Consider the following 25,785-nt stretch of genomic DNA (forward strand, 5'->3'; position numbering starts at 1 on the left):
CAAGAAATTCACTGTCAAGTAACATTTTCTTTACTTGAGATAATTTTTCTTAAAATAAGATAATATATCTTACTCGTATAAGTAAAATTGGCTTGTTTTAAGTAAAAATACACTAATTTTAAGATATTGTAGGTTTATCTTGGTTAGATATTTTTTCTTGTTTTAGAAAATCTTGACAAGATAAATTTTCTTGTTCTGTTGGCAGATAATTTTTCTTATTTTAAGAAAATTATACCCTATTATTGTACTTTTGTTTCTTGTTTTTGAAAGGGGACTTTTTGCAGTGATTACATATTCATTAGAATTTAAAGATTATTGATCTTTTAAAACTATGTTCTTGTATTTTTGTACCGTTATTAATCAATCAAGTTTATTTTTATAGCACGTTTCAGCAGCAAGAACGTTTACATTATAAAAACACAAAGTTGCAAAGTTATTTTAATAACTTCTGGGAGAATTTATCATGCTATTGCGTCAGGCTTACTTAGGATTTGGTGCAGTTTGATCACATGGCTACAAAAATAATCAGGTTACAGGAAGTTCTCACCCATCAGGTAGAGATTTTCAGGTGTGGTGATAGACAGGTTGACGACGCTGCACACATCGGCGTCCGTCCCTCCATCCCAACCGATGGATTCGTTTGCACAGGTGCTGCTGCTGGACGAGTTCACACTTTTTACCTGCGAACACAAAACAGGAGGCTTCAAACTACTACACAGAGTGATGGGAAATACTTGCAGGAATTAACGTTTTACTTTTAAAAATAGAAAACTATTTATTCTAACACTTCTGGTTTTGTAAGTTTATAGAATAAAAAACAGGTAATGAGATTTGTTTTACCGAGGCAAGGCTCATCAGAGACCCGGACAGTTTTCTGTAATCTCTTGTGGTCAGAACCAGCCCAGATCCAGCTGAGCAGCTATTCTTGGAGCTGAAGGTGACGCTGATGTTTTGGCTGGTGTTATCTAAGGAGATAAAGATTAAAAACGAGGATGTGAGGTTCTAACACGGCAGGAAAACGTGCTTCTATACCACGAAGGTCAAAAAAGATACAAAAAAAAAAAGTTTTATGAGTCTGGAGAAGATTTGTTTGAAGTTCACACATTTTGTTCGATTAATTAGCAATAATTCATCTAGTTTTCGTTCCTTTTTTAAATAAGAAAAACAAACATTTTAATGCTTAAAATGCCATAACAGCATTTGTTTAGAGAAAGCTTAAAAAATGTATTTGCAAGGAAAAAAAATACTTCAACATTAACATGTGAAAAGCCTTTTCTGCTGATGTGTTGAGTATTTTTTTTGATAAATTAATAATTTACAGCAAATGGTGTTAAATAGATTTTCTTTTAACCAAGTTAATCTAAAACTCTGCAATTTGAGGAGTTTTGGGAAAAACATATTTACAGACAAAGGGGTTTTCTCCTTCTTAAATACAATGAACATATTTTTGGTCCGGTTTTGGCTGAACTGCTACTCTGAGTACATTGTTTTTTTCAGCAAATTACCTTTTTGGAGTCTATTCTCCAGTCAACAATTAATTGATTACTAAAATGAATGATTTCAGCTGCAGTCTGAATATTAAGAGTGTCAGGAAATCTCACCATTTTCTGCGGCCGTTGGGGAGACGAACTCAAACTCAACCTGATCCCACTGAGGCGACTGGCCCTTCTTCCTGCCCTTCCTCCTCTGAAAGCGGCGAGCGAGGAAGAGGAGCGAGATGGTGCCGAAGGTTGTGGCGGCCACCAGTTTCTTGGTGCCGGTGCTGATGCTCACCTGGAGGACAGAAAATCCCAATGATTCAACACTTTTCTCCTAAAAGGAGAAAAGTGTTGAATCATTTTAGCTTCCAAACATGTTTTCTTAGTTTATTCTACAAAGCAGAGATTTTCCCCCCAAAATTAAACAGTGCATGCTAATATATCACAGTAAAGTTGATTAAACTTCAAATGCACAGGAGGGTTTACCCCAGAAAACTTGCTAAGCCCGGTGCTCCAGGTGCTAGGGAGGTCATCCAGCCGGCCGCCGTGTTTTTGAGTTAAAAAATATTTAAAGTTGACAGGAAATTTGAAAATATTACTTGATAATTATGTGTTATTGGAAGACTGGAAGATTAATACATAAACACCAACTAAGGTAAATTAACAATGGTAAGCCTGGTGGGGGCACAAGTGAAGCCTGGTGGCCCGCCAGGCTTATGATACACTGAGGGAAACCCTGCACTGGAAAAATACACAATATTACAAAGTAATTTTGGTCTATTTTCTAGTGCAAATTTATAAGTATACTTTAAATAAGACAAAACTAACTAATAATTCAGCAAGAAATAGGAACTTATATTAAGTCAATAATTCCTTAAGTTTGATGAAATTAAGGAACTATTTTGATGAGAAAATAATTCTTGTTTTAAGTGAAATAATCTGCCAATGGAACTAGAACGTTTTCACTAATATTTAGGAATTAAAACAAGTTCTTATATCTTGCTGAAAAGTTATTTGTACATTAGTTTTGTCTTATTTCAAGTGTACTAAGATATTTCCAAAATTACTTGGTAACATTTTGTGTTTTTGCAGTGTGCAGATCGATTCTGTAGCCTCTTTCAAACGAGTGGGAAACTGGAGCCTTTCTCTATCAGCTGAATCGTCCCTGATGTTAAATCTCACAGAATCGTGAAACTTTTACCACTTATGACAAGTGACTGATAATTACTGTTGCATGCTGCAAACAATTTTAAAAATGGTCAGTCTGACTGGATGCATAAAATAAAAGCTTTGGGAATCAGTGAACCTGGGATTTAGTTTCAGTAAAACTGCAGAACTTCCTGAGAATGAGATGATTTTGCACAAAAGCTGCTGCTGAACATTACAAACGATGAAAGCTTTCAGAAAAAGCTCAAACATCAACATCAACAACATCCTTTTATATAACAACATCCTAGCTTTAGAGTTGCTGCCAGGTATCAGGTGTCTTCCCACCAGACGACCCTAATCATATCAAACAAGCTTCAAGTCTCGCATCAAACAAATGCTCACACCCTTTAGCGAAACACAGCAATATGTGGGTATCAAATGGAAAGTATGGGACATTTCCTAAACCAAAGGACAAACAGAAGCAAATGTGAAAGCAAAACCATCTAAGGGGGAAAACCCAGGAAGCTAGTTTGTTAAACTGCAGGATAACATTCTTAACGCGGGTCTTAATTTACACAATTTCTTATCTACAGCAGGCAAAAAAAAGAGACTGTTTTATATTTAAGATAAATATTGATTTGCAGTCCTATGCTTTTCCATTTGCAAGAGAAAAGAAAACAATAAGTCATTTGCTGTTTATAATAAAAACTGTGAAATCATTTTTCCTTAAATCAAATTTTATTAGACATCTTGGACAACTTCATCTGCAGAGCTCGTAACTAATTAGATTAAACTGAGTAACTTTTTTGGGAAACAGCTTTACTATATCGTACTTTACGCGCTATTTTACTCAACTAGAGTAAAATGTCTGGAAACTACCCAGTGTGAGTAACTTCACTGAATGAAAAACATATTTTAACTGAAAATGCATGAGACACAGAGACAAACCTACAGTTTATGTTGAAGTGAGACCTCTTGTTTGTACACAAGCTTTGTTCTTTAAATGTTATTTTCTGTCTGTCCAGCCTGTTGCGCCACTTATAGGTCAAAAGGTTTCAGTAAACACTATATATTATCGCTGGATATACTTAGATAAATATACATTTTCTACTGTCAGCATTAGTTTCATAAGTTTTATCTTAGAAATGTCTGTCTCCTTGCTTAATTTGTAATTAAGCTATTTATTAGTGCGTTTAATTTTAGTCTTTAAAACGCCTGACTAGTTTGCACATAACCGATTTTTTTCTCTCTGGTGGCACAGTTATAAAATATTAAATCAGATGTTCTAATCTGTTACTCAGTATATAAGTAGCCTTTTTACAAAAATCCTTTTTACTCTTACTTAATTAATTTAATTTGGACAGGTACCTTTTAGAGTAAAAATATTTTGAAGCCGTTTCCCTGATTGACAGCAACTTATTTAAAGCCACAGAAATCTTTATAAAAATGGATAAAAATTAACATTCAATGTCAGAAAAAGACCAACTACATGAACTACAGGACCCAGATTCTTTACTTCACGTTCTTCAAAACGCCAAACAATGAAATTAAGAATCTGCCTTACTGTTTCTGAATTACTCTGAAAAATAATAAATCAATTTAGAACCGTTCTGTTTATAGCATTGTGAGTGTTGGACTGAAACGAATCTCTTATTTTGCAGTCATGCTGCAACTTTTCCTTTCATTTTTAAAATGAGAGTTTATAGCCTAAAATGAGAGTTTATAGCCAGTGGACAAACTTTACTGAGTGCAGCACAAACGGTAAACCAACAGATAATTCAGGTCAATATTGTTACAAGAAGAAATGAAAGTAAACTATTTTAATCCCCATTATTTACTGATGCAATGATCAGGTTTCCCCCCGAAATTAGGTTCTTTTTCCAGCAGAACTATAAACACATTAGAGAAAAACAACAGCTGCAGGTAGCCTGAATATGCACCAGTTTTGAATGCAACAGAAAATGAAGGGATTTTCAGATTAATGTTTCTATGAAACCAAGAAAATTAATTTAAGTTGCTGCTTACTGGAATTAGTGTTTGGAATTTGGATATGTTTTAGTTCATGACATGCATCAAGTGAATATACATAAACATAATTTTTCAATATTTATCATCTAAATTATCTTCCTATCCAGTTGCTGCATCTCTATTCTCTTTTTATTAAACAGTTTGGAGTTTCATGCTTTCATTATTTCTCCTGAATTTAACTCAAATCTATGCGCATAAGCTTTTAAAATGTGTTTATTTCAAATCTGGACTGCAATGTGATGCTGATATCTACTTGTAAATAAAGAAACACACAGGAAAACTCATGCTTACCTGTGTCAGGGAGCTGTAGACGGACAGCGGTAGGTCAACCATTCGCAAAGCTGCGGCCTTGAGAGACAACTGGGAGCTCGTCAGGGTCTCGTGTGTCATTTTGGCAGCGCTCTATCCATGACTTGGCAGCGGCTTGGCGCTCGCCGTCATTCCACCGGAGCCGCTGAGGACGACAGCAGAGGAGATTTAACCTCAACGGGCTCAGGAGGGGATATAATGACGGCGTCATGTAAAGCCTCAGATGTTTAGTACGTGCAAATACCAAAAAAACACCTTGGACCAACGGCAGTATACAGATATCACTCAATATTTTGAAAACCAGTTTCCTTAAACAGGCTTTTGGACTTTATTTCTGTTAAAATATCTAAATAAATAAATATAAAAGATAGCAACATGTTCAGGACACTATGCCAAATCCAGTTAGATGAAATTATTTTTTCTGTTTGTTGCAAGTTTAACTGGATTGCCTCCTTCAGATTGCTGGGAAATTGTAACTACTTCTCTAGTGATTGATAAAATACTTCTACATATCTGTGCTTTGTAACATGAGGAATCAATAAGACAATATGTACAGGATTTTTAGAATCAAAGAGAAAAAACAGTTCAGAAAAAGAAAAAAATATTCACAAGATTTAGATAATTTGCTTTGGAAATCTGTATTGATCTTGACCTGTTTTTTAAAAACCAGAAATAGTTAATTATGATGGTCAGCTTTATTTATAATATTGGCTTACACAATATTTTTTTTAATAATAATGAGTCATTTCATAACCTGATGAAATGATTCATTTTCATCATTTTGTAATGTAACTTAAAAAATGATGTTCTATTTTGTAATGTAAACTTAGCAATTTAATTTTTTTTTTACTTCGATTCCTACATTTTCACTTTTACTGGTTCAATAACCAGAAAACTGAAAAAAAACGTGAAAGTTGAAACGACTATTTAACATTATACATTTAATAAATCCCTATATTTAGTTAAAAATATTGAAGCTTAATTCTGTATCGACCTTTTTTGCTCAGTGTTCTTATTATCACAAGTTTACCAAAAAATAAATATAAACATTACATTAAAACACTTTTGGAAGGTATTTAATATGAATACTGTCACTACTTTAACTATAAAATAAATTATAGTAATTAAAAAGCAATGACATTCGCATTTGCTACACTCAAAACAACTAATATGCCACACGGTTCTTTTTTTAACCTTTTTAAAAATATATTTCTAAAACTAAAGCTTGTTGGGTGACACTAATTCTGCAGCAGATAATGACATTAGCACATGGTCCAGAAATGATGGGAATACACGGCCTGACAGCATAGCTAAAGGCTAACTTACAGCAGACTGGCTAACTTACTTAAATTAGCTAAAAATAAACAAACCCGCGGATTAATTATCGGCCTATCTCCAGTCTGAATGTTAAACGGTAAGAATATAAGACATATCACCGGTACATTTTCAGGTTCTCTCACTGACTCCGCTCCAGCACCAGGTTGTTCGTCCGCTCCTCCTGGTGACCTCGGTGGTTGGTAACTGACAAGTGAAGGACTCCAGCCTTGCTGCACGCGCTCAGCTCTCAACCAGCTTGGCCTTCAAAATAAAAGCACAACCTCAAGTCTGTGGTTATTTAGCGGTGTTTCTGCGCCCTCTTCTGGTTTTGCGTAGAATTGCAGTGCTTGATTTAGTCTGTTTTAATAAAGGGGAGTACTTCAAGTATTTCATACACATGAATATAATGATGAGTTCCTTACAGTACAACTCCACATAAAAAATAATGATATAAATATAAAATAAATGCATAGTACAAAGTGCTTCTAAAAGCTATTAGGTGAAAATATGAGGTACATGCTTAAGAAGTGATGTTGACAAAAATGATTTAAATGTGATCCAAACATATAAATGAAGAATACATTTTTTAAATAGAATTCTCTGTTGTTAACAGGAGACATAAATATAACTTTTCCTCACTCCATTATTACTCCATTATTTTTTCTTTATTTCACATTTTTTCCATTTTTGCATTGTCTGCAGATTTTACACATATTAACTTTCTATTTTTGTTTTCAGTTCTTTCATCTTTACAGAAACTATTTTTGGTCTTGTGTTTCTTTTCTGCAATTGTCCATTAGCACATATAGAATTGCTTATAACTTCATGTTTTCCTTTATAGATAAACACAGCAAATAACCATATAAACTCTATTTTATACCACAGATAAATTTACTCCTGCCTTAGCGCTTATCTGTTTCTCTCCTAAATGTTAACATTAACTTTGTTTATATTTTCTTATACATAGAAAGTACACCCTGTTGAAATCCATTTATTAAATAGAGTGGAAAAAAACAGTAATTTTACTTAAGTAAAATTTCTACAAACACACTACAAGTAATTTTACTGAATGAAGAGCAAACATGTTTTAACCAAAAATGCACGTGAAACTCCTTTAATTTGTGCACAAGCTTCACTGTTCTACAGTCATTTTCTATTTGCTTTGCTTTTTGTGCCATTTGGAGGTAAAGTGAACATACAGTAAATGTTATAATTTGAAATACTTTTCCTTGCTCTAACGTTCTAACATTCATGCATTGTAAGCAAGTTGTATGTTAAAAAATGTATTTGGAAAAATGTTGCTTCTTCCCTGAATTTGGACATTTTTAATTATGTGATTTGGATACATTTTTTCATGTTATCCATAAAATCCCAGAATTTGAACATACCTATTTTTGTCTGATGATACAATTTTAAATATGAAATCACATATTATGACTGGTAACTCAATACTTGAGTACCCATTTTACAAAATAGCTGAATTAATTAAACATGAGTAAAATATATATTGAAGTCATGCAACTCCTAAGCAAGTAAAATTTGGGGGTACTCCACCACCTCTGCCAATAACTGCTAAAAAAAAAAGAGAGAGAGCGAGAATAACTTGTTTAAAACTTCACCAAGTACATTGATGACAGTATGGAATATTCAGGGAAAATTTGGTTTGGTTGGTATTCCAATTTTTTCACACGAGGTGTCACTTGGGATGGGTTCACTGCACAATGTATTTAATTATTGTGTGAATACTCTACATGATACTGATTCTTAATCAAGAACTTATATATAATTTACACTTATTTTAATTTATATTGTTTAATTATTTCTCTAAATGACATTTAGGTCATCGATGAGAGTATTTGTAAATCAGAATAATCATAGTACTTGATAATACTGACTTGATAAAGGGTACCACTATTGCTAAATTTGAAAAAAATGCAAATAAACGAGGTTGTACAGTAGGATAGGCAGGATTTGTTTTTCTATTTTTATTCTTTTGGTTTTTTATTTTAGGTTTATTAAGTAATTAATTTACTTATCGATTTATTTAACGATTTATTTATGGATTTAACGCTTAATGTATTTCACACAACACCGGTGTTCCACTAAATCGTGTGACCATCGTATCCTGTGACGAAAAGGGGCGGGGACAGTTGTAACGTTAGCAACCACGCTGAGAGACGGGGAAGGGGGAAGCGTTATCGTTACAGTGAAGGATTGCCCTCTGAGAAAATGTCTCGAAATACAGACCAAATGTTTATCTGAGACGTCAAAAAGAGCCGAGTTTACTTGAGAAGCGGCGTGTCTTTATATCGAGCCGGTAAGGACCGCGAGTGGTTTTATTTGTGTTGATAGCAAAGACTCCTGTGTTGGTTCGTCACTGATCATCAGTAACCTTAGCTGGCTAATCGGTTAGCATGTCCGTAGCGAGATGGTTATCAGTGACGAAGCGTCACACGGAAAAATTTCTGTTTGTGTTTCAGTGAGAGTACGTTTACGCTGTGTTTTAACGTTAATAGAGATGCTATGGTTAAGTTGAAACCCAAATAACCGCTTTAAAATCGATCAGTCACTGCCAGCTGGCTAATGCTAACAGCGAAGTCAGCCTGTGACGCCTCGCCTGATTTTGACAGCTCACCCTGAGAGGAGCAGCGGACCAGGCCAAAACCACACACTTCTGCAATCTGATTTAAATCCAAAAACAAGTTACCCGTTTTCTTTTTTGATAACCACCGCATAAAGAGTCGATTTTTTTTTCTTCCTATAACATTAAATTCTTTAACTATTTCTTATTGGCTTCCAGGTAAACGACGCCGACGTCACGTTTTCTGCACAATGGTTTTTGTTAACCTGTTGTTGGTCTACTCTTGTCAAAACCAAGATATTAGAATATCTCGAGATATTCGCTTTTCCACGAATAGCACTTAATCATGCAATTCAAATATTATTATTAATTCTTCGTCTAGCACGGGTTTTTGTTTGCGATGCTTTGATTGTGTGAGCGCCCCACCCTGCATGTCAAAGCAGGATTAACACCCTCGGGGCCCCTTAGGCATCTCAGTCCCTCAGGGACCCTATTTTAATTGGAAGCTCTTTACATCACACATTACAAACGATAAAACCCAAATTTGAGGCAATTAAATGTATCTAAATGATGACTACTAGTTGGTAGAAATTAAGATCTTGTTTATTTCCAAAGAATAATGATAATTTGGCTGATTCTGAAGTTTCTTTACAAACTTTAACCTTAAATATTTGAAATATTTAAGTAGTTATAAATATTAGGAGCTGGAGATGGGCACCAGCAACCCTCCCGACCCCACTGAGGGACAAGGGTGAAAGAAATCTATCTATCTATCTATCTATCTATCTATCTATCTATCTATCTATCTATCTATCTATCTATCTATCTATCTATCTATCTATCTATCCTTTTAATAAAATGCATTAATTGTAAATATGTATCTAAAACATCTTTTTATAACCTTATAGATCAGATACTGTCAAATTGAGTGTTACATCTTTTAATTTGGCAAATAAAACTGATCTTATATTAGTTCAAATTATTTATTTTATTTACCAAACAAAATCCAATACCAATTTTTTATTATTTTAAATCAGTTTTAAAAACTGCTTTTAATTGATTGAGTATATTTTCTGACATTTTCTTAAAGCATTTTTAATTGGCATTAAAAATGACAGTTTATTCAAAATCAAGTAATCATACTGTCTCAGTAACTTTTGATAAACAAAACAAGGCTATATATCATAAGTATAGCCGTCCAAACGGAGATCCATGAGGATCAATAAATGTGTTTAATTAATAATATAATGCAGATATAAGTAAAGTGTATGATGGTAATATTAATACTGCAGTAGCTTTTGACATGTCTGACAGATCTGGGAAATTAAATTATTAATTTGACGAGAGAGAAGAAAAGCGAGCTCTGACAATGAGATTTTTGATCGCTCGGAGTTTTATGGAGAAATACAGAGAGAAACAGTTTTCATTTATAAATCGTACTCCAATTCTGGGTGCACAATGTAGCAGTGGTGTGAAAACGTATAATTTGAGATGCGTGTGATGCTTATTACCCCAAAAATGTATAAAACGGCTGTGATGTTAAGCTGCTTGTTTGTTTGTAAAGACACTGTCTCCACCGCAGAGTGAAGCCAGCTTTCCAGGTGTGTTTTTTTTGATGAGTTTATCTCTCTTGACCTTTTAACCATGCTTCCAAAGTTCAGTGAAAGTTTAGACTGAAGGGTAAAATGACAGAAATTAAGTGTTGCTTCACCTCGTCAATTACTTATTTGTTTATTTGTATAAAAAAGAAGAGTCTGCATTTTGTAAACTATTCTCATCAGTCATTTTCATATTATTAATGAGCAGCGTGCACGTTGACTTGGACGTCATTATATTTAATACATGTTTGTATTTACGTTATTATCTCCCCATTGAGATAAGCTACGCTTTCATGACTTCCTGTTTGCAAGAGAACATTAATGTTCCCTTAATGCTGTGAATAACTCTAAAAGCCATCACCCTCCTAAATCACAACCATAAATGTATTAGAGGATTATAGCTTGTGTTTTATAGCGTTTAGCTCGATAAACCTATCAGATGTCTTGTTAAAGAGCCGCCACTGTGCCTTTAGTTTGAAATGATGCTTTGATGGTGCAATATATTTTAAACATGTTAAGTAAATCGTAGAGCAGCTGACAGTTTGCAGATGTGCTGCACAAAACATGGCTGCATCTTTAGTTTGTTGCGATGCAAGTTTCATAGTCTGCAGATATTACCTTTTCAGTTTTTACCTCCACGTGTGTTTTATTTATTAAAGTCACATTATATGTAAATAGCTGAATAATGAATGATTTTCAAACTCTTGAAAAACAATAAATCAATTAAATGCATGATAAATTAATGCAAGCTCACCAATTTCCATTTGCAGGACTGATCATTTTTCTCTTCTCTCTCTCTTTCTAACAAAAACTAAATGACAAAACTCTCCAGTCTCAACTGGTTATTTTTTGTTTTAGTTAATTTTGTCTACAGACACATCATAATTAAATTTATTTGCTGCTTCTGTTTTGTTTATTTTGTTTAAATGTCTTCCAGTTCCTGGGTTAAATTATCATTACAATTTAAAGTTCATTAATCTTTGACAATGTGTTCTTGCATTATTATGTCATTACCATTATATTACTTGAAAATGGATTCAGAACAATATTATAATTTATCACAATAACTTCGAGGACAATTTATAGCCCAGTAAAATTTCTTATTGTGAATTTATTTTATGCAGTAAAGTAACTGCTTTAATCTTTTGTGCACATGCTTCTTTATTTGAGTTTTTCTGATTTATTTCTGTTTCATTGCTCCTCTGTTTACCGTCCCTTTAAACTCTAACATCACTGCTTTATGTCACAGCTTATAAAGAACCATGATTTCTGCACGCATGGTGACAATTGCCTGTTTAATGCAACTGGTCCTCAAGCAAAACGTTTGATCATCTCGCCTCACATATTCTTTCTCTCTGCGGTGTTGTGAAGTTTTGTAGAGGAGAAGAAATCCTGTGCAATAGTGCCTCTTTTTGTCGATGCGCTGGTTTGGGATTTTTACTTTCAGACAGTTGTTTTGATGTAATCATGGCAATGTGGTACAGTTTTTACATCGGCTAGCACCTAATTAGCATCTCAAAAGTTCAAATAGTCCCACAGGCGTTGAAAAGGAGGCTTTGTGAATCCGGCTTTCTATCCACAAAACAAGACAGGAATTTAAAGAGGAGAAGCAAAAGCAAACGAGGTGGATTAGCAGTGCTTACCAATGACTTATTGTGTCATGCAGGACATGTTGCCATGGGATATTGTCTCTGCTGCCTTGATAATGAGCTGTTGGCATGTCCTGCAGCAACAATCTTCAGTCAGAGGCCTCTAGTTTGTTGGAAGACTGACTGCTACGATTAGTTACAGCAACAAAAGTATTATTTAATTGAATTAGTATAATTACATACTAGTAAATAAAATGTAACCGTTTTAATCTGGACTACTGGTCAACAAACAATAAGAAGTTCTGATGAGCAAAATGAACATAAATCTTCACTGAAGTGAGTAAATAATGAATTGTCCAGATATTGTAGTTTGCTGTTTAAAGTATTGAACCGTTTCACATTCTGTCACAGTTCAGCCACAAACTTCAGTGTATTTAATTGGAATGCAAGTCTTTTGGGTTATCTGTCAACCAGCTTTGCACGTCTAGAGACTGAAATTACTGCTGTTCTCCAGGGTGAAATGGCTCAAGTTCAGACAGGCTTGGAAGGATAGTAGTAGTGTGGCAAATTCTCAGTTGGATTTGGGTGTGGATTTTATCTGGGACACATTCTGACACATAAATCAACTGGAACTGGCCTCACTTGAGGAAGTTGAACCTCCGCCACCGTCTTTTCTTGAAGGATTGCCCTGTATTTAGCACCATTGATCTTCCTGTCAACTCAGACCAGCTTCGCTGTCCTTCCAACATGATGCTGCCACTTCCGTGTTCCAAAGTGGGGATAGTATGTCAGTTTTTCTCACACACAGAATCTTGCATGTAGGCACAGAAATTCAACTTTGGTCTCATCTCACTAGATCACAGTCTTTAGACATGTTTGCTATAATCCTTAGCAAACATGTCTTACATCCGTATATTGGATTATACCAAACTAATCAATTATCATGATCATTAATTGATTAATCGGATAGAGAAACTGCCACATTCTGCAGGTTTTTCATTTAACCTCTTATGACTTTTTATACAACATTAGAAATGCGTTGAAAGTTTGTTTTTTAAAATAGAAAATAAACATTTCATTGCCTAAAATGCAATAATGTATCATTCCTTTTGTGAACGGTTGATTACTTGTAGTAAAGGATGCATCTGCAACTTAAAAAATATTACTGACAAAGGAATGTTTTTTAAAGAAATTATTTAACTCAATTGCAAATTATATGCGCATTTTTTGATTAATTATTGCTCTGAGCATATTGGGTTTTTTTTTAGCAAATGGCCTGCTTTAAGTCTATATACTCCAGTTAACGATTAATCAATTACTAAATTAGTTGACGATTATTTCAGTAATCGATTCATCACGACTAATCGTTGCAGCCCTAATTTAATGTAAAACCATGTACCATTTTCTTTTCTTCCGTGTTGCTCCGACTTTAACATTCCTTTGACTTTGAGTTTAGCGTGTCTTATTGTTGGTGTTTCATTTATCTTGGTGATAACATTACAACCGCTGCCCTGACTAAACGAAGCGGCCTCACATGGCTGACAGTGATCTGGAACGTTGAGAAGGTATTTGCAGACTGCAGCCTCGCCGTTCCTGTTGCACCACTTCGGCTTGTGGTTTTTTATGATTCAACCGTAAATAAGGTCAACTCCTGGAGTTGGAATATGCTGTTAAGATAGACTTTATATGTCTAGGTGTGACCTGATGTTTTTTTTTTTGAGTCGCTACTCAACATATCGGTGTGTTAAATGTTTCTGTACACGCGGGCGTGGAAGAACTCGTCATGCATGGAGAAGTCACGTTGCAGTAAACTGATTAATGTTGTTTTCTGTGTCGACTATCAGATGAAGGGAGGGTTTATTTTGAGAAAAAAACAGGAAGTCACTGAACCTTTAAAGCTAATTTGACCAAACAGTGTTGTTGTGCTTGTTGCTGACTGCAGACTGGACAGTGAGGGATGCCGCCAGCGTCCAGCTGTGACTGCCCCCACCTGGACTGTGTGGGGGAAATCACCAAGGAGGAACTTATCCAGAAATCACATGTGAGTAATTAAACTACTATAAACTGTAATTCATAGTTTTATATCTGTTGTTTTGTTGTGCTAATTGCTTAGCACAGTGGTGTCTACAGTCAGTCCTCAACTGGCCGGTATCCTACATGTTACGGTTCTTTTTCTGGTTCAGCACACCCGAGGCCCTGTTTACACGACAACAATTTCTGGTGAAAATGGAAGAGTTTTGTTGTGTTTGTACCAGTGGTGGAGAAAGTACTCAAAAAATTTACTTAAGTAAAAGTACAAATACACAGACAAAAATGTACTAAAGTAAAAGTAAAACTACCACATTAACATTTGTACTTAAGTAAAAGTAAAAAAACTACTGGCTTTTAAAAATACGTAAGTATTAAAAGTAAAAGTACTTGCTGAATGGATTACTTAATCCCTAATACAATATCATTAAGTGAACCGATTGTATTTAATTTTAATACATTAGAAATGTGCCATTTTAATGAACAATGCCACAGATAAAGCATGTTATTATGTTTACTCTCTGTAACATAGTTTAGACCTAGATATGTGATTCTATGCATCATAATTTCAGGGATGGAAACATCTTGTCTCCTGTCCTATCATAACATGAACTTCACTTTTTTTGCCACTAGTGGCCTTTATTTTTAAAGAAATCCAACAGAAAGGGGATGGAAAGAAGGTGGGTGGGAGAGGACAGGCAACCAAGAAGCCAGTAGCAGAGTTGTAGTCAAGACCAAGTCAAGACCAGCACTCCGCGCTACGTGACACAAAAAAATGAACTTTTACCTATCAAAATTACTTCTCAAATTGATCTGAAAGATCCACATTCCCACAAAAAAAAAATTTAAATACTTAGAGCTGAAATAAATTTAATCAGTAAAGATCCATCCAGAAGAATCAGATCGTTCCTGAATGCCGTATCACCATATTGCACTTTGGTACCAGCGTTGTCCCATAAATGCGACACCTCAGTCAACACCTCCTCACAATAATTCAATGCATGAGTGACAACATTTTTTCATCGCAGATGCAACATGCGTCTCTGTACAGCTAGCATCGCGTCCACAGATCTTACCTTTCTTTAAGCTTTCCTTTTAAAGTGATGCTAAAAGTTGGACGAAGTCCCGCCGTCTGTGAAAGCGAAGCGCTGCTGATTTTACATGTCGCCATATCAATTTATGCAGCGCTATTATATTACAGACGATTAGACTGACATCTCCTCCCGCTCAGAGGAAACCACTGCCCATGTCTTGGAGCTCTGCGTGCCAGTAAAGGTGGAGCCGATGGGTGACAACAGWCACTAAGTCACGTTATTGCTCGGATTTYACGGCGCCACCTTAAGACCCTGAACTTCACATTTYAACGGAAAAAAAGAGCAACGCGACTTGGATGTAACGAGTAACGCGGCAGTTTTGTAGAAATGTAGTGAAGTAGAAAGTACAGATACTGTAAAATGTAGTGGAGTAAAAGTAGAAAGTATCCATTATTAAATCTACTTAAGTAAAGTACAGATACACGAAAATTTTACTTAAGCACAGTAACTTCCCACCACTGGTTTGTACTGTACATTTACATGAAACAACCGAATGTTTCCTCTGAAAACGGCGCAGTTTGAGAACGAGTTCCAGGGTGCAATGGTTCTAAAACGTACCGGTGTCTTGTAAAAAGAGTAAATTGATCTTTTCTGTCAGGGAATCCCTAGCTTGTGTATAGTATGACGCAAAACAAAAGAGCTTCCTAGAATCCACGGAAGAAGAAACTACTGACGATGCTGGTGTTACTACAATTCGTGTTTCCCGATCAGATACGGTTCCCCCAGCGTCTCTTCACCGCTCCGCACCGCCCAGGTGGCAAAATACACGTGTGCTTGTTCAGCGGTCATAACAAGCACTCTGTTGTTAGGCGCTCTTAACGAGAAGGACCTCGCTGCAGCAAACGGAAAGGGGCGGGGACGGACCACTGTCAGTCTCTTACCTTATTTGGAAATTGCACTCCGAAAGTGAAGAGGGTGCTATTTCTTATATTATCCGCGGTCTCCCGTTTTAATTTTCTTTTGAAATCTGTCATATCGCTTAATCTTTAGGAAGGAGTTTTTCTCTCAGCATGTATTTGAACTTCTCTCTTTTATTTACTTCAGCGCAGCTCACAGTTTTTAACAATTTCCGTTGCTTACTTACTAAATCTGCTCCTTTTTCGCATCTTTTCGGGCCTGCTACTGCCTGTAGTGGCGTGGTGGTGATAGCACAACTAATATAAATGCATTACTAAATCAGAATACCAAAGTCCTTATTATTTATTATTAATTCTCGCATAACTGGAACCGCAAAAGATAAAGTCCCTCACAAAACACCATACTTTTTAATTTTATTAAGGAAGTAGAGCTAATTAAATGACATTAACAAGACCTGAAAGTGGTTCCAGTTTCACCTTTTGGCCAACCTGTTGAAACTATGGCAMATTTTAAATACCTTGGATCATTCCAGGACAGTCAGCTCAACTTTGCTGAAAACACTGGCTACATTTTTAAGAAACGTCACTCTATCTTTAAAGAAGACCCAGTGATCTTGGCGTTACCTAACAAGTGCAACTCGTCCATAACCTCTAGTTAGTTAGAGGTAACATTAGCTAACATTACCTCTAGTTAAGTAATGTTAACATTTTAACAATGAGTTAAAATATTAACATAAAATATTTCAGCAGAGGGCATCCATCCTCTTTATTTATCAGTTTGAACTCATGAAGGCGTTACTGTGTTCCTCTGGTAACTATAGAGCATCTATTAGACGTCATTCATTGACAGCGCAATAATTATTCGTAGCCAAACTAAATGATAACATTTACCTGTAGCATGCTAAGTGTTTTACTTGATGCACAAATTGTTGATATTGTGATGCTATTAATGAGTTTTATTTTATTGTTTTAGAGTCAAAGAAAAATTTCCACCTTGGAAGACTAAATAGTTTAGTCATATTTTTTCCTATATATAGGATTCTACCAACAAAACAAAAATGTGGCTTATCGCTTGTTTAACAACCCTGGTTATTCGTCTGTGAACCTAATTAATTTGCTTGTTATTGACTTATGCTCAATTACATTTTTTATGCATACATTGTATATGGTATTTTTATTGTTGTTGATAATGTTGTTTTTCATGTTATTTCTTTTCTTCCTCCTATAAGTGATGGAGATATCTAGATATTATTTATAATTTATAAAAGTGTTGTTTATGTCACCTAATTAGCTCTACATCCTGAAGAAAAGTATGGTATTTTAGAAAATAATTTATCTTTCACGTTGCCAGTAATGGTGAAATTAATAGTAAATAATAAAGATTTTGTGGTATTCTCGTTTAGTGACATAATTAAATTAGTTGTGTTACCACCCCCTTGCCACTAGAGGCAGTAGCAGGCCCGAAAAGATGCGACTAAGAAGCAGATTTAGAAGTACACAGAAAGCTATGGAATTTGTTAAAAGCTGTGAGCTGCGCTGAAGTAAATAAAAGTGAAGTTGAAATGCATGCTCAGAGGGAAACTCCTTCCTACAGTTGAAGCTATATCACAGATTATAAAATAAAATTAAAATGGGAGAACGCGGATAATATAGCAAATAGCGCCCTCTTCACTTTCGGAGTGCAATGGTCCCATTTCCAAATAAGGTAAGAGACTGACAGTGGTTCGTCCCCGCCCCTTTCTGTTTGCTGCAGCGAGGTGTACTTGCTCTTATGTAGAGAACTACGGACACCGTGAAAGCTCAAACAACGTGTTTCAGCAAAGTTATCCCACTTTTTTCCAGCTGCGCCCTCATCAGAAAGACATAGTGCGTGTTTCCCCCCCAATATCTGGGGGAACGGTATCTGATGGGAAACGACTTGCTTTCAAGTAGAACCTTTTTTTTGTTTTTTGTTTTTTTTTAAAATACCACACACCTGATTTCAAAAACCCTAGCACCAACTAGTGGCGTGGAGGGAGCATTACACCTTTTCGATGTATACCGTTACTATGTAAACAAAAATTGTAATTGGAATGTCTTCGTGTAAATGTGTTAACGGAAATGGAACAAAAATTCAATTTTTGTTGTGTCATTGTCATGTAAACAGGGCGATCATGCTTCATTAGCATACCTCTGAAGAACTTTATGACATTCTATGAAGGCAGCTGCATCGTTTAAATCAGAGCGAGGTGCATTTCAAACCGGCAGGACAGCAGCTGTTGAGGACTGGAGCTGGACACCCATGACTTCGCATCTTTTCCTCTCATTTTCAGGGCCAATGTCAAGACTGTAAAGTCGGGGGACCAAACCTGTGGGCTTGTTTGGAGGTAAGGTGATGCCTGCTGGGAAGCTGATCCCACTATGGATACCGTGCCTTGCAAAAGCGTTCAAACCCCACGAACAAAGACTTTTTTTTCTTCTGCGACGACTAACTGCAGTGTTTTTTATTTATATTGTATCAGGGCTGCAGATAATGATTATTTTAGTAATTGATTATTCTGACGATTAACTAATGAATCGTATAAATAAAATGGCCGCATTCTGCAGATTTTTCATTTAACCTCTTAAATTTATTTTTCAATATTAGAAATACATAAGAAAATGCAAATCAACAAAATAATTTTGTTTTGTTTTTTAAATTGGAAAATAAACATTATATTGCCTAGAATGCAACAATCCAGCATTCCTTTAGTGTATGCTTGATAATTTGTAGCAAAGTTTGTACTGGAAGCTAAAAAAAATACTTGTTTGCTTGACTTAACATCAACACAGTGTATGACTGATCCGTTTATTATTATTTGATTAATAATTGATTAGCATCTTTAATGTAAAAATGTATCTTATTTGTTTTCTGACTCTGCTGTTCTGACAGCCTGATTTTAGACACGGTTTACTCCAGTTAACAACTATTTGATTACTAAATTAATTGGTGATCATTTCAATAATCGATTAGTCATGATTAATCCAATTAATTGTTTCAGACCTAGATTGTATGTGATGGACGATAAATTTGTTGTTTTTAGTTATTTTCAGCAAATGTAATGGTATTAATTTGAGAATAACGCAAGAGCACATTCTCAAAGATCAATAAAGTTTAAATTCCAATGAACATTTAACACTTTTACTGGAAGACATCAAAAATATCCAAAATAAAGAAACAAAACAACAGAAACAACAACAAAAAATATTCATAAAGTCTCTGTAAACACAATTGTAGTTCAAAAGAAGGGCTAATTGAAATTAAAGCGACAGACTGAAGACTTTTATCATCCAGTTTTTGTTAGAAAGAAAGAAAAGGGAAAAACGATAAACCAAATGGAAATTCTTCAGTTTGTTTTAATTTATTATGCAATTTATTGATTTATTTCTTATTGCAACAGGCTTAAACTTCCATTATATTTTCATTAGTGGAAAATGATCTAAAAACGACAATATTATTGTTTATCGCAATAATTTATAGGACAAATTATCGTTCAGTAGAATCTTATAATGACAAAATGCTGAGAAGTTCTAAGTGTATGGATACTTTTGTAAGTCATTGTGGGTTTTCATAATTAAACTCTGTATTTTTACATTCTGCCACATTCACCTTGGCGTTTTTCCTCTGTAGAACGGCTGTGCATATGTAGGCTGTGGAGAATCCCATGCTGACCACAGCACAGTCCATTCCCAGGTGAGAGATCTCCCAGCCTTTACGACGCATCTTAGCCAGAAAAAGATTCACATCGAGATTATGGTGTTTAACTTGAAACTATTAAAAGAGGAGGATTGAGTGAGGAAGCAGAGGAGGTGCATGTTGAAGTCCCTGAAATACCACATCAGAGTCCCAGGAGCCATTACTAGCAATAAAACCACCTCCAGCACTGCATGTATTTTTAACCTCCTCTCCCTGTGATCACACACACACACACACACACACACACACACACACACACACACACACACACACACACACACACACACACACACACACACACACACACACACACACACACACACACACACATCCAGCACGTGCATCCTTTTAGCCCTTTGAAGTGCACTGAACTGACTCTCTGCCTAGATCTCCGCTTTCAGTTCGGTTTCAGCAGCGGATCATCCATTATTAATTTTCGATCCTCAGGGAAGTGGGGGAGATTCGCTAGCGCTCTCAGTTCCATGGTTACAGTATCCACCACTCCTCTTTGCAGTCCTGCAGTTTACTCAGCCTCTTGTCTTCTTGATTGGAACTTTCCTCCCCAGAACATTAGGGCTAATTGGGGTTAGGAGTAAAGGCCGATTTAAAAGGCAAACATGTAATTTGCTCTGCCTTGTCGTTTTCACATCACTGCAGTTAGACTGTGCAGGATTAAAATGGTATCTTCTTCTTTCTGTATTGAGCTGCATATTTAAATCTTGTATGAAATGCTTTCCGTGTGCTGAATGCCCTGAAGGAGAAATTGTTTAATCTTCTTCTCTTCACCATTCATCCAGGAACTAGATCCTGTCTGGATCTGGCAGAGATTATTACTGAGATTACAGTTTGAAATGTATTCCTTATTCAGCTGAATTCGGAAGTTTTTGTTTTATTTATAAGGAAGCTAAGGTTAAAGTATTTGTCCATCCGTTGGTCAACCGTCTAACTGGCCGCTCTATCCTTCACTCTATCCTTCAGTGTAGAAAAGAGTGAACACTATTTGTAGAAAGGATCTCGAACAGTGGCTGCTTATGTTGTTAATATTTTATAGATGGGGTCAAGTGAAGTTTATTAGTATAGCACATTTCAGCAACAACAGGGGCGACTGTGGCTCTATGGGAAAAATAGTTGTCTTGTGGTTACAGGAAGGTTGCAGGTTCGATTCCAGCTTCCTCCTGCCACAGGTCAACTTGCCCCTGGGCAAGGCACTTAACCCCAAATTAATCTGTGCTGATGAATGTATCGGGTGAACAAGGGAATAGTTGTAGAAATATTTAGGTTTTTCTAATTGAAATCAATTGACAGGAATGTCAAAGCAGTTAACTGCAACACATGGCACTATAAGGTTTGGTGAAGAGGCATATTTACGGCATTCTTATTCATGGTTTGCCTTGTACATTTTCCTTCATGAATCTTTTAAATGGGTCGGGGGGGATTTGGGTACCGTGTTCCATCTGGTGTGTCGCTTTTGCCAAATCTGTCCTGGCCCGCTGCGCAAAGGCTAATGGACTCCCTTATGAATAATACAGGCCCTGCTGGTTGGCTGCTGCTCATGTTCAGTCAAACTGTTTCACTGCTGCTGTGTGTCAGGACGGCAGTGGGTCAGCGGGTCTCGGACATTTTCCTCCACAGCACACAGCCGCCTCCACCTGTCGTACCGGCGACCAGACACTGAAAGCACAGCCTGAATGTAGTTAAACCTCTTGTGTTAATGTCTGTTAATCCATAAGTCAAAACGTCACACCTGTGTTCAAGTCCAAACGTTTCAGTTGTTTTTATATTCTCAATGAAAACAGGGTTTGAAAGCCATTTTAGGATGAAAGAAAAGATGCAGATTCACAATTCTTGGAAAACAGTTAATCCAGTCATGTAGGATCCAATTCAGTCCAGGTTAAGTTAGGGATATTACTTTAGTAATCGATTATTTCTGCTGGTTAATGTGATAAAAAATTGGATCTGTACATTCTGCTCATTTAAAAAAATAAAATTTTAACCACATAAACCATTTTTATACAATGTTACAAATATGTTAAAAGATGCAAATAAACAAATAATTTAATACAAATTTTAAATGGGAACATGAACATCTTATTACTTGAAATGCAATAACAGCATTCCTTTGTGAACTCTTGATCATTTGTAGCAAAGGATGCATCTGCAGCTAAAACATCCTTCTAGCATCAACATGTGAAAAGCTCTTTCTGCTTGACTTAATATTAATACGGTGTAGCGCTAATCTGTTGCATATGTTTTGGATTAACCAATGAATAATCTGGTATCTTAAATAGGAGATTATTCTCTTTTTGTTTTACAGAATTTGAACCAGGTGAAGCTAAAACTATTTCGCTTGAGGAGTTTTGTGTAGAATAAATTAAATTTTTAATCTTGATTCCAATAGGTGTATATGTTTTTTGGACTATTTTGGCTTAATTACTATTCTCAATGTGTTTTTCTTTCTGCAAATTGCTAAATTTAAAAATCTGTTTAATCCTGTTAACAATTAATCAAATACTAAATTAGTTGATTATCAATTAATCACGATTAATCTGATTAATCGTTTCAGCCCTATATTAAATTCAAACTAATCTCATTTCTTAATACATTTCAGATTTAATGAAATATGAATTATGATACAATCTAGACGAAGTTAGCTGATCATTTAAAGCCAGTGTTTTGTGTTTGAACACTTAAAATAAGAAAAATTGTTTAACAGATATTGATAATATTTGTTAGAACCAAAACAGTTCTTCAACTAGAACATGTTCAACTCAATTTGAATATCATTCTAAGGTTTGACCTTTGACTTCCAAGATAAATGTATTTGTCAGAGAAAACGCATATTAAACACCGAGCCACACAGGGATTGTTTCTATGAAAAGAAATACATCTTGGTTAAAAAGGTTTTACTGTTCTGAAATCATTCATTGTAATAAATATTAATAGGCTGTTCTGTTTTTCTCTGTAGACTGCATTGTGATAAATCGGTCTGTGTCTCACCTGCAGTAAACAGCTGCATGAAACAAGGCCACCAGAGGAAACCATCTAAAACTACAAACCTCAAACATTTCTGGGCATTCCCGTTATAGGAAATGTTATTTACTACGACTTTATAGTTTTATTTTAAATATTTTAGTGTGGACTGCTTTGGCATCGCTCTTCGATTGTCTAGCAGGGATTTTAATGTTGTTTTAATTTATTTTTGTGCAGGAGACGAGGCACAACCTGACGGTGAATCTGACGACGCTTCGAGTTTGGTGCTACGCTTGCGGCAAAGAGGTTTTCCTGGAGCGTAAATTAGGTCCTCACTCTCCAAACGCCATCGTCGAACCTCTTCCCTTACCGCAGAATGACGTTCAGGTACGAGCTGCCTTCACTTTTTCAACAAGGGTTAATGTTACAGCGCGGTTTGTATTGGTTGCATGTGTTGCTGCACAAGATTCAGCGGTTGCAAAATGTTAAAACTGTGCTTATTTGTTTACTAAATAACATACGATGGTGTTATGTGTGGACAATGTTGCTTTAGGATAACAATAAGGCCCCTGGGAGCCCAACTTCTCTGAAGCTGCCCTCTAATGTTTGTTATGAAGACTTGGACATGGAGACAGAAGAAGAGGACGACCTGCGGGCCAGAGGTGAGTTCACCAAATTGTGTTTTTATGTGAAAAACCCAAGGAAATGCTTTAAAAAAAGCCCTATTCTTCTTTCTATACAAGTGGTTTTAAGTAGAGGTGCTCAAGTCTGATATTAATATCCATATCGGTCCTGATGTTGCAAAAAATACAAAACTAAGTTCTTGGTCAGATATTGTGACAATGTTCCCAGTCTATAAGGGTGAATCTATTCAGTCTAATTCTATGTTTTGTGAGCGACGTCATGTTTTATTATTTATTTTACACTATATGTAGATTTCCTAGTTGCACTTTCTGAACCATTTGAAGGGATTGTTAGTTTATTTTTTTACATGTTTGACCAAAGAAGACAAAAACCTGTTGGTTTTGTCACTTTCAGTTTCTTAATTATTTATTTTACTTTGGCTGTTATACTCATTATTGCTCTGGCTGATCATAGCAAAGTTGTTTTTACATGTTTGACCAAGATGGTGTATTATTTTTTTAAGGTTTTTTTTGGCTCCGTTGGCCTTTATTCTGCAGTCAATTAACAGGAAAGAGGGATTGTCGCTTTGAGGATTAAGGCGTCCGTTTTTGAGTTATGATTTTACACCCTGCGCCCCCTAGAGGTGTATTTATTTAAGTGTGCTGTGCTGGTGGAGAGTTCTCAAATAAATTTGTAATTCAATACATTAGTGTCTGTGTTTAAAAATTAGAAGCGTTTTAAGTCAGTTAAGCTCTGCTCTTCTGTATCGGCTGATAAATATCTGTGTCGTTATTGGAAGTGAAAATAGTGGATCGGTGCGTCCCGAAGTTTCAAATAAATTTCCTCCTCCGCTTTTTAATCCAAATTCAAATATAAACATGTCAAAAGCACTGAAGTTAAAAGCAGCAGTTGGGTTAGGTCAAAGGGTGGCCTGTAATTGGAAACGAAAGGAGATGTAATTTTCCTCTGACAACCTGAGTGAGAGTGTTGCCTCACCCCGTCTCAAGTCTTCCATCAGTTTTACCTCAGCAGAAATCCCACAGACGAGCAATAAAGGTTTGTGGATGAATTACTTACTGCTGTGAATATAAAACAGTCCCAGCTTTTATTTCCATGTTCTTCAGTTTTTCTGCCCAGACACTGCAGCTAAAATTTAACTTTTTGACCAATATTTTTTGTTTCTGAGTGATTCCAGACATGGATCTAATGACATTAGTATTGTTTACAAATAAACACATTATGGTTTTGCTGAAATGCATATTAATAAATTTGGACTGGAAATGCAATGGATACAAGACCAATACAGTAAGATCCAAGAACTTCAATAATCTTATGTTTAAAATTATTTGTGATTCAGAATTACTTAGTCACATTATACACCAGAACATTGAGTGAATACACTGGCTTTCCTTGCATAATAATTTGATGGAGTTCTGGTCCATTTATCCTGACAGAACTGGTGCAACTCTCTATGTGTCTTTAAAACATTATAATATATTTTCTTAATATTTTATGTCTTATTTTATTATTTTATTGTATCCATTTTTGTAACTTGTCAAAAGAACTGCAGATATGTTTGAGTTGTACATTTTAATAAAGGTCATTATCAATATATGCATGCATGTGATTCTCTAGATCTTTCTGGAACATTAGTATTTTAATCCTAGAAATGTTATTCAGCTGATAAAAGGCCAACTTTGTTACCGTCTTTATGTGTCTCAGAAGGTTCAGCTCAAAGTTCATCACTACACCCAGATTTCACACCTGATCATAATCTTAAAGCTGATATCATCACCTGCTTTAAAGCAGAGTAATCTTAGTTTGTGAATTTAAAAAAAGTAATTTAAAAACAATCTAAAACTCCTAAATTACATAGAAGAGTAAAAGTTTAGTCCCCTGACTCCACCCTAAACRTGGAGAAAACTGTGACCTTTTTTCCGTACCTGCTGTAAAACTTTAATCCCTGGAACCGAGTTGGTCTTGTGAACATTTCCACACTTCCTGTGAGCCACCACTCATTTCTAAATATAATTCATGAGAAGCTTGCTCTAACTTCTGGGGTTTTCTGTGCTCTTCAGGTCTGACAGGGCTGAAGAACATTGGCAACACTTGCTACATGAACGCTGCCCTTCAAGCCCTTTCCAACTGGTGAGTCCCGTCCTCTGCGCCGCATCAGCCTCTGAAAGCGTCGCTTTCTGACGGTTTCCCCCCATCTTACTGTCCTTTTATCACACTTTCAGCACTCTCTTTCTGTATCCATTTGCTATTTTTTTTTCTTATTATGTTCCCACTCGCTTCTTGCAGACGGTGAGAAATAACCACGACTGTGTTCATTTGGGAGATAGATGGCTGAGTGCGAGTTGCTGCACTGCACCATTTGAGAAGCCAGAAATGGCCTTTTGTAGTTCCCCGTGGGCTCTTGTGTTACACATCACCTCCTGCTCTATT

General features: G+C 35.8%; 2 protein-coding genes across 4 annotated transcripts in view; one reads left to right on the forward strand and one right to left on the reverse strand.

Moving 5' to 3' along the window:
• miga1 (mitoguardin 1) overlaps positions 1-6,515 on the reverse strand; it is a 22,272-nt gene extending 15,757 nt beyond the window's left edge. The window contains exons 1-5 of one of the 2 annotated variants that reach the window (XM_008434632.2): positions 6,401-6,515; positions 4,947-5,109; positions 1,602-1,773; positions 841-965; positions 548-680 (exon numbers count right to left, since the gene is read on the reverse strand). In XM_008434632.2, coding sequence (XP_008432854.1) covers positions 548-680; positions 841-965; positions 1,602-1,773; positions 4,947-5,045 — 529 coding nt within the window. In that variant the 5' untranslated portion in view covers positions 5,046-5,109; positions 6,401-6,515. The remainder of the gene's footprint in view (positions 1-547; positions 681-840; positions 966-1,601; positions 1,774-4,946; positions 5,110-6,400) is intronic. The other variant, XM_008434631.2, reaches the window with a different exon arrangement.
• A 1,921-nt stretch (positions 6,516-8,436) lies between these two features.
• The window catches only part of usp33 (ubiquitin specific peptidase 33), a 35,725-nt gene continuing 18,376 nt past the window's right edge, over positions 8,437-25,785 (forward strand). For both annotated transcript variants that reach the window (XM_008434633.2, XM_008434634.2), the window contains exons 1-7: positions 8,437-8,598; positions 13,992-14,090; positions 18,341-18,394; positions 19,678-19,740; positions 22,951-23,100; positions 23,267-23,375; positions 25,416-25,485. In XM_008434633.2, the coding sequence (XP_008432855.1) occupies positions 14,007-14,090; positions 18,341-18,394; positions 19,678-19,740; positions 22,951-23,100; positions 23,267-23,375; positions 25,416-25,485 (530 nt within the window). In that variant the 5' untranslated portion in view covers positions 8,437-8,598; positions 13,992-14,006. The remainder of the gene's footprint in view (positions 8,599-13,991; positions 14,091-18,340; positions 18,395-19,677; positions 19,741-22,950; positions 23,101-23,266; positions 23,376-25,415; positions 25,486-25,785) is intronic.

This window comes from Poecilia reticulata, linkage group LG17 (assembly GCF_000633615.1).
Source record: "Poecilia reticulata strain Guanapo linkage group LG17, Guppy_female_1.0+MT, whole genome shotgun sequence".
Lineage (NCBI taxonomy): Eukaryota > Metazoa > Chordata > Actinopteri > Cyprinodontiformes > Poeciliidae > Poecilia > Poecilia reticulata.